We start from the raw sequence: 10428 nt of genomic DNA, 5'->3' as shown, positions 1-10428 counted from the left end.
ATATATATATATATATATATATATATATATACATACATATATATGTCTCAACTGTTTCACAAGGACAATTCTATGATGTTTGTTTGGTTGTTGTTAATAAAATTTCTTTTCTGATTACAATTATTGTCATCACCACAAAACAAACTTTCCCCATAACATTATGGTAAATGATACTATGATGCCATTGATTGAATGCAAATTACATAAAGTAAAAAATGACTACCAAAGCAGTGAAAATGAATTCACTACTGGCCTGAAATATTCTACATTAACAGGTGAAGTAAATGAGGTGTTTAGGTGTTAAAAAAGAAGTCAAGTTGACTGAAGCAATGGGATGTGTGTGTGAGGGATGTTATACTAAAATCATAATGGTTTTTAGTTTTTGATATTTGTAGATTTTTCTGTCCAAATTCTACACAAGTCAACTTTCTTATTCATCCTTCTGGCATTGATAAAATAAAGAGCCAGTAATATACTGGGTTGATTCAACTGGCAACACTATTCATGTACAAAAATTGGTCTTGTGTTTATGTAAGAAATAATGGTAGATAGTAATGAACACTATAGAGAAAAAGGTAATCAAGCCAGTTTTTATTCTTGGTTGAAGCCAATTCATTTCACTTATGCTGTTAAAGACCTTGAGAAAAGCATTAAACCCTCTAATCTGACTTTATTTCTCTATAAATATGTATCCTAAAGCTCAAGTATAAATCAAGGAAAGTGATAAAGAGACTTTTGGCAGAATCCATAATATCTAGAATACAACAGCTGAAGAGTCAATTGTTTTTAATTCCATTGCCAACACTCATTGTATTGGCAAAGCTAAGTAAATATTAATCCACCTAGCTGAAAAATAGAAATCATAGAGATGTTCTGATCACTGTTTAATTAGTACACGATGTTGAGCTGAAATTCTAAAACAGGCAACAGGAAATCAGTCCAATTTCTGGTGTAAAGATATTTAAGTTTAAGCAGTGCCCCAATAATCTAACATTTTATTCAAAGTACATCTAATGTGTATTTCCTACTATTTTCCTTTGCATTTATTATTAGTTACATGTCATTTATGAACAAAAGACAGAAGCATTTTTAAGGGAGATAATGTAGATATTAATTGAACTTCTATCAAAGATTTAAGACTTCTCTAAGATACATAGGTAAATACTCCTGCATTCATGCCCAAAATGTTTAACCATCTCTCCAAATGATGATATTTGATTTTTCAATTATAACATTTCATGCTATTCTGTACTGAAGGAAAGTGATTCCACCTTCATCCTTATCATTTTATTTTGATGTTTAATGAAACTTATCAAAAATGAAACACATTTATCAAATTTAGAAGATACTATCTTAAGTGTGATATACTCCAAAGCTGATCTATATTTCTTACTCTTGCTTCTGTACATTAATGACCTACTTGTTGTCACTTCTTATCACACACAGGCAACAATTTTGCAGATGATGTCAACTTTCAATCCTCTTTGATTTTCCACACTCAGGTATCATCTACATTTCATGTTAGATATACGCTGCTTCTATGAACAGAGAACTCAAAAACATTCTGTAATGAAGTCATGGTAACTTTGTCTCCTTCAGAAACTCAGAAACATGATCACTACACATGTAAAAGAATCTTGCACTATATTCTCCCAGTGCATGAATAACATGCAACTAAGTCTCTCAAATCACTGCAAATGCTTCATAGACAATTTCTGACAATTGTTTTTAGTAACATCACATATATAACACAGCAATAACTGTATTGTAAAAATTAAGCTTCTTCAGAGCCAGATACTACATCACCATTACCTGTTTCTGAATTTCACCTTAAATGAATATTAGAATACTGTTCACATATTTAGGAAGGTGTAACTACAACATACGGATGACTACAAGCATTGGCTTCAGACATGCTGTTTATTTGTACATATTCCCTATCACAACTATAACAACTCGCTCCTCTGGACTAGAGAAATGAATAGGCCACCTCACTAGCCTGCTCAATCCATCTGTTTCTCTTCATTTTATCATCTTTACTGTGTTTCACTGAGCAAAATCTCACATTAAATATTTTGTCCAATCATTCCTTCTCAAAGCAGAAAATTGTGAATATACCTTTCCACTTTTGTTTGCCTTGCAGATGTTAAAAGTACAAAAGATAAAACTGAACTTTTGTATTCAAACTGAACTGCATCACAGTCATCAGTCTTGGAAAGGCTTACAAAGGTCATGGCACAATTCTTCTGATCTGACAAATTAATACAAATTAAGACATCTAATATAAGTTATGTACATTTTTATTCATTATTGTTTACTTTTTAAATTTTGATTATCAAAATGTTGCTATTAATTTATCAAAATATTATGTAAATTTACATCATATGGAAGTTGCAATGTGGGACAGGTGTTCCAAGCGAGATCCAGACACTGAACATCAATTTGACCAGCCAAATATGTTAGAAGTGTTGTTCTTGCCTCCCCTGAATTGCACCAGCAGGGTCTAAGAGAAGATTCTGATAATGGGACAAAGCAAGAGCTCATTGGCAACAAGTGAAGCTTGTACTGTAAAAGTACTTGTAATTGATAGCTAGACAGATGAGAACTGATCACTCAACAAAAGCGCAAATATTAAAATTAGCAATGATATTCATCAGAATGCTATTCATGAAAGATTGATTAAGTATTTGATTTGCTGGATCAGTTTTAAGCTTTATATTTTGAGGCTCAAATGAAGAAATATTGAGGTATTAAGAATAAATGAATCGTAATTACTGACATGGCTTGCATAATATTTGGTCCAATTTTGACTACTGCTCAGCAACAGTATTATAGTTTATAGCTACATAAGAGGTAACATTAGCTGTCAATACGATTTCAAGAATAGAACCTATAGAAAGAAATTATAATTTGATTGCATCATTTCACAATAATAATAATAATAATAATAATAATAATAATAATAATAATAATAATAAATAATAATGATAATAATAATAACAATAATACTCATTTGTAAGTTGGTGGGTTTTCTTTAACGATAAAAATAAAATAAAAAGTAAAATGTCTGGAAAAAGGTTATAGAGACCCTAATTCAGTCACCACCCGTTTATCAATAAGTGAGTGAAAAAAAAATTTAATATATGTACACAGATGCTAATACAATCCCACATTCAGATCAACATAATACAAAACCACATTTTTCCCTGCCTTTCTCTCCCTTTCATTCGCTCCAATTTACCCGAGCAAACATGAACATGTATCATAATTTTGTATGTCTGCATATGTACATGGCAATATTTATAATTCTTAGGTTAGCAATACGATTTGGTTGTCACAAACACAGATTGATAAGCAAACATTTCTCGTTCCCGAAGACCTACATAGACAGAAACCATATAACTTGTCCCTGGAGTTAATTTGTCAATAGTTTCTGTGAACACTTTTTGTTTATTTGCTACTTTACAAAACAATTTTGCAAATTTTTTTCTTGATGCAACTGCAACGCACTGTGGTTGTACCTTTCTATTGGCTCTGATTTCGGGAATTATTTTAGGAATTTTACTTTTGTATACACAATAGCGTTGATTCTTTTCTGTAGCATTCCAAGAAATTGTCACTTGGTTGCAGAGGGTAGAGTTGCTTAAAACTGTTACTTTTGCATTGTGTGGAAGTCTAGGAACATCAATATGTGAAGAACTGTCTTGCAATAATAATGTAAGGGATTGCTGCAGTCCATGATTTTTTTTGTCTCGAGATACACGAATCTGGTAATTTCCAGCTTCAAGATCTTTCAAGACAAGTTTTCTAAAAAATGTTATGCTACTGCGTACAACTTTTGTTTTTTGCTTACTTTTAGTAACACGTATTTTCATGACATCACCACAGGCTTGCAAAAATAGATTCAAAGCCTTAACATTTCGTGAAAGACTAAAATATAATTTTGGTATTTTTCTCCGTTTGATTACTAGTGTTTGCACTTTATTTTCTTTCACTACAAAACGTTTTTTCTTGTTTCGTTTAAGCTTAACTTGTACACCAGCATAACTGATTGACATATTAGAAGTGGAGTTAATAGCAAACACATTGATAAAGTACTTTCGACCTGGTTTGCCTTTTTTAAACGTATAAGAAAGTTTACTTCCAACGCAATCGTAAAAAATATGCCCTTTTGGAGCTGAACGAATAGGCTTTGCTGATTTTCTTAAAAGCCTTTTTTTCTTTTCTTCTTTAAATCCAAACCCAGTGTGAGGTGGAAGAGTGGGTTTTGCATCACCATGGAAATGTGCTAAAACTCCACAGTTGGTATAAAATTGTCTTTTCCGACTAAAAGATACACAGTACTTGATTTTATTGGTAGATGATGAACTTGGTTTCCATGCGACACTGACATCTTTTGCTGTTTTCATGGTTGTGTTGAGATGGTTATCTGCTGGTGGCAAGGGGAAAATGTTGTCAATATCAGGAGTAGTTGTGACATAGACTCTTGCATAAGTTTCAGAAGTTATTGCTTCTAATTCAACTATATAAAGACCCTTGCGTCCTTCCTTCTCTTGGTAGGTATTGCTAGCATCTCCCGAAAAGTTTTGAAGAGCAAGAGACTGTGATATTGGTGTGCCTGCAGATTCAAACTGTGCTGCAATTGGCAGGGTAAAAAGAACAGAAAAAAAAATTACTTTGATTATCAGCATACACAAAAAATTCTTCGACAAATACAAAATTATTCAATTTCATTAATCATAATCATAAGTTTTACAAATAGTAATAATAATAATAATAATAATAATAATTATTATTATTATTATTATTAAAGGATATACAAATAGAAGTTAGAGAAATAAATAGAATCCCCAATAGCAGGGCAGTCCTCTTAGGGTAATGCAGGGTGAACCTCATCAAAAGACACATATTACTCTGCCATTCCCAAGGCATGGGAAGTGCCATCTTCCAGTTTGTTTTCTTCTACTTAGAAAGGCATACTCAGAGTAGATCCATTCAGTCTCACCAGTCTTGCCACTCTTATCTATTTTTTGATAAACACATTAAAAGGCAGTACTTCCCTCTCTACCCTCACCTTCCTTTTCAGATGATATTTGAAGAAATTGATGAGTGTTTAATCAGGTAGGAAAGTGTCTGCTTTCAAACCTTTCAGATGGATTCACCACACAACCTCTTTTGCCACAGTCACTAAGCAGAGAAAAATCTGCCTTTCTTTTCTGCCAAAGCAAGGCGGTGCTTGGGTCTTCACTACATACTCAGTGGACAGCTGGATTTGTCTTACATAAGACAGCAACTGCTCAACACAAACCCACATGTCTCTAATGCACGGACACGGAATAATTGCATGCATCTCAGGCAGGTTTGGCTGTTGGCACTTCCATGCCTGAAGAGCTTGTCTCAAACAGACAATGCCCCCAGTAGAGTGGTTGGCATTAGGAAGGGTATCCAGTCATAAAAACCATGCCAAAGCAGACACTGGAGTGTCTTGCAGTCCTTGGATACATTGGATCCTGCCAAGTCAAGTCATCTAACCCATGTTAGTATGGAACATGAGTGTTATATGATGATGATCTGTCTTTTAAATTACTTAAATTATAATTTGTTGTTATTTTACTTCATGTCTGTCTGTGATAGGAAATGTTCAAACCATGATCATGTCCATGTTTTCAGACACAATGTACCTTGAACTACATTATCAATGTACTTTTCCTTTTCAAAGATGGTATGGATTGATTTCTTGTAGGTGGTGAGATTACACAAAGGTTTTCATATTAGCTTTTTTTTCCTTTTGTTTTTCCAGTGGTGGGAATATTAAGAGCATAGAATAAGAAATAATTACATTCCTTAAGACTTATATTTTGAATTTTTCAATTAAATTTATCAGAAAGTGTAGCTTGCATGTTGGAAAGAATGTAATAATCTAGCAGAAAGCATTACCATGCACACACCCTCTCCCACACATGCACACAAATTCATGGGTTTTAATGTTAAATTAATGTAAACCCTTTAGCATTCAGATTATTCTGTAAAATGTAATGCTTATTTATTCATATTGTTTTCAATTAAACATGCATTATCTTGTAGCTTTGAGAGTTTGATGATGTGATTATTTATTTTTAGAATGACAAGTAGAATATTTTGGACGGATATGGTTGCTTTGAATGCTAAGCAACAAGGTCAGTTATGTTTTTCTATATATAATATCAAATAAAAACTTACAATTAGAATGTAATCTTTTAAATATAACCCTCCAGTTTATGTCTGATGCACACGGTGTTACAGTTATGGATAATCTTGAATCAGCTGTTTCTTTCAAGAATGCAAATCTGCAATGTAACAAAACAAAAAATAATGTAAAAACAACGGATCTTTTTGGTTTGACAGACAACACTTGTTTTCTTAACGAAACACTTTCAAACTTGGGATACTGGTAGAATGTGTCATATAAAACATCTTTTTCTCTTAGCCTTCTTAACAAAAATTAGTTCTAACACCGTTAGAATATGTTGTTTACATTCTACAGCAGTAATTGTTTTCACCTCAATAGACGTAAGTGATTGGTTGAAATTACCGAAATACGACAATTTTTTACATGAAATAACTTCGAATATAAAAATTTTTATTTGTTCTATAACACAAAATATACAAGTATATGAAGTTTGAAAGTGTTTCGGTACCAAAAACACTACATAAAACATAAATGAAAAATGTTGCCCGTCAAACCAAAAAGATCCAAAACAACAATTTACTTTTAAAATGTGATACTTAGAAACTATTGCACACTTGTTTGTAAAGAATGGTAGAATTTTCAGAAAGAGTAGTGTTCAGGAAAGGATTCTTTTTTGCATAATTAATTAAAGTACCTTACAAAAAGATGGTAGTGTGATATAATAAATGTATTGGGTATTTAGTTTCTTAACCTTGATGTTCAAATCTTTCATTTTTATGTTTTATCCATTTGGAGTTTATAAGACAAATATTCATATCAAATCAATTGATAACTCCTCTTCCCAGTATATTTAAGACTCTTTGTCAATGTAAAGAAATCACCTCAAAGCTAATGGAATCATTAATAACCTTTTCCTACACTTTGAATTCTATCTTCTCCTTACTAGCCAACAGTAAAGCCCAATCTACTGGGCTTTCTAAAATACTCAGTCTACTGAACATTTACAAGATATCTGGTGAAAGTAGAGCTGTTGTCCATAGTTGCTGTGGCTATTACCAAAATCTGTTGGCATACATGAATGGATTGGATAAAGGTAAAAGTCTAATTTGTTCAGACTGTCAACTGCACAATATATGGGTGAATACATAGTATAACCTGGATGATAGATCTGTGGCTTCCAGCCTGTATATTATAGGACTGCACAGGATCAGAATTGACTTGAGGCTACACCACCACCGCCGCCGCCGCCACCTCCACCACCACCACCACAACAACAACAACATCATGAACGAAAAACATAGGAAAACAGAAAAATCTGTTGAATTGGAAGTTGACACTCTCTAAAGCAACCATCAGAATATGTGTGAATGCTTGCATCTGTGTGTGTGTGTTCAAAGGCTTTTATGTACCTGTATCTTCATCTGTGTGTGTGAGTGTGTTTCTTTTATTTAAAATCTGTCTGTAAAATTTTAGAAGGAAAAAAATGCTTCTGTGATACAAACTTTGTCTTTCATTTGCAGTATGATATTAAATGATATCAAAAACCAGAAAAAAAAAACTAAAGTAAAAGAAAAATAATAAAAGAATAAAATACTGAAGAAGATTTAATTTCTCTACATGTAATTGAAAAAAAAAAGAATAAAGTGTGTGAGAAAATATTTGCCATTTACTAGAATATATTTTCTCAGCTAACAAATCCTACTTCAGGAATTCAGGACACTTAATTCAGTTTATATTACTAACCTGTTCTTATAGCTAGCTACCTCCTGTTCTCAATTTTCAAAGGATTTGAAAGCATAACAAAAGATAAATGAACATCTATTTCATCACTTACTTTGAACTGTTTCAAGCTGACCTGGCTTGGCTCTCTAAAATGTAATTTGAAAAATATCTCCTTTAAGGAAACCTATTCAAGTGGCTTTAGAACACACCTACTTCATTTTCGTTTTCCTGATTTTGTCTGGTTAGAGAGGAAGAAATTTAATGCTAAGCTCAGATGTTTATATGTCTGAACTCCATACCATTAAGCTTTACGGTGAGCTTTTTGTAGCAGACTAACCCATGCACAAATACATACATGAAAAACCATGGAAATGATAAATAATTAAATAGATAAATACATGTTTAATTTCAATAGCAAATTTTAAAAATAACAAAAAAAATAACAAAGAGCAGGGAAAATCTTGTAACCAACAGTGAGAATATGACAAATGAACAATCAAAACTATTTGCTGTAGGTACATCCTCTTCTTTCAATTATAATTTTATGTTAACTAAAACTGCAATATTCATTTAGTATTTCAATTAATTACTAGAATACATTTTGTTTTCCATTAGAATAGTAATTACTTCAGTTGCTATCAACAATAATGCAAAAGACAAATATTTTATTATTATGTAGCCCAGTGATATAGAATGATATGCTTCAGCTCTGAGTTCACTTTCTAATAGTTTGAGTCTGCATTTGAAAACTATTCAACATACTCAACATTAAGTATTAAGCATAGATATGTAAAATATAAGTTCCAGATATGTAAAATATAATACTGACGTTGAGAAAATCAATTAAAGTACACCCAACATTCTATGATGAGACCAGTGCCATATCATGGATAATAAACTCCTACCTAAATAATTCTGTAATCCAGTTTAATTTCTTAATAATGCCTTTGAGAAAAGCATGAATGTTACAATTCCCATTCTTCTATTCTGAATTATATGTTGAAGGATACCTCTGATCAGGTAAGATATAATAGTGAATGGGAGAATTAAATATTTATCATCATCATCACCACCACCACCACCACCACCACCACCACGACCACCACCATCATCATCATCATTGTTGTTGTTTAGCGTCTGCTTTCCATGCTGGCATGGGCTGGATGGTTTGACTAAGGACTGACAAAATGGGAGGCTGCACCAGGCTCCAGTCTGATTTGGTAAGGTTTCTACAGTTGGATGCCCTTCTTAATGCCAACTACTCCGAGAGTGTAGTGGGTGCTTTTTACATGCCACCAGCATGGGAGCTGGTCAGGGGGCACTGGCACTGACCACACTCAAATGGTGCTTTTTATGTGCCACTGGCATGGGTACCAGTCAGGTGGCATTGGTATTGGCCATGCTCAAATGGTGTTTTTTATGTGCTACTAGCATGGGTGTCAGTCAGGCGGCAGCGGCATCGGTCATGACTATGATTTCACTTGCTTCAACAGGTCTTCAGAAGCACGGCATATTGCCCAATGATTGAAGGATGCTTTTAAATGGGCCAGTTATGTGACACTGGCATTGGCCATAGCTACAATCTCACTTGGCTTGCCAGGTCTTCTCGAGCACAGCATATCTCCAAAGGTCTCGGTTGCTTGTCATTGCTTCTGTGAGGCCTAATGCTCGAAGGTTGTCCTTCATCACCTTATCCCATGTCTTCCTGGGTCTATCTCTTCCATAGGCTCCCTCCACTGTTTTTCACAAATGTATTTCTGGTGCTTGTTTTATGAACCCTAGATTAGTGGTTCTCAACTGCAGTCCACATGACCCTTGGGGGTGGGGTCCATATAAAATTTTGCTGTTAAAATTTATGTGCAATAAATTGGCTATATTTCTATAATACATAAAATTTTTAACAATTTTTTAATACAATTCCTAATGATATTTAATTATATAAATATATGACTTTTGAAAATATTGAATGGGTATGAAGGTCCAGTAGAGTAAAATAGGAATGAAAGGGGTCCATAGGTAAAAAATGTTTGAGAGTTACTGCCCTAGATGAAAAGCTAAGTCATATCTAGTTTGATATAAGGTCAAAATGTAAAAGCATAAATCTAAATAATATCAGACATTTAGTACAGTACCTTACTATTTCTGAGAACTACTGAGAATTTGTCATCCTTACTGAAATAAATTTCTCTTAACAACTGACCACAGAATGCTGAAAGATCAAGTCCATTTCAATAGGATACAACATGTATCATCATCATTATCATCATCATCGTTTAACGTCCGCTTTCCATGCTAGCATGGGTTGGACGATTTGACTGAGGACTGGTGAAACCGGATGGCAACACCAGGCTCCAGTCTGATTTGGCAGAGTTTCTACAGCTGGATGCCCTTCCTAACGCCAACCACTCAGAGAATGTAGTGGGTGCTTTTACGTGTCACCCGCACGAAAACGGCCACGCTCGAAATGGTGTCTTTTATGTGCCACCCGCACAAGCCAGTCCAGGGGCACTGGCAACGATCTCGCTCGAAAATCCTAC

General features: G+C 33.7%; 1 protein-coding gene across 6 annotated transcripts in view; it reads right to left on the bottom strand.

The window, feature by feature from the left end:
* Positions 1–571: 571 nt before the first annotated feature.
* Positions 572–10428, bottom strand: part of LOC106870648 (protein NDNF) — a 206529-nt gene continuing 196672 nt past the window's right edge. For all 6 annotated transcript variants that reach the window (XM_052978471.1, XM_052978470.1, XM_014916797.2 and 3 more), the window contains 2 exons: positions 6220–6326; positions 572–4636 (listed from right to left, as the gene is read on the bottom strand). In XM_052978471.1, the coding sequence (XP_052834431.1) occupies positions 3315–4636; positions 6220–6326 (1429 nt within the window). In that variant the 3' untranslated portion in view covers positions 572–3314. The remainder of the gene's footprint in view (positions 4637–6219; positions 6327–10428) is intronic.

The sequence above is a fragment of the Octopus bimaculoides genome, chromosome 2, assembly GCF_001194135.2.
Source record: "Octopus bimaculoides isolate UCB-OBI-ISO-001 chromosome 2, ASM119413v2, whole genome shotgun sequence".
Taxonomy (NCBI): domain Eukaryota; kingdom Metazoa; phylum Mollusca; class Cephalopoda; order Octopoda; family Octopodidae; genus Octopus; species Octopus bimaculoides.
This window is presented reverse-complemented; position numbering and strand designations above follow the sequence as displayed.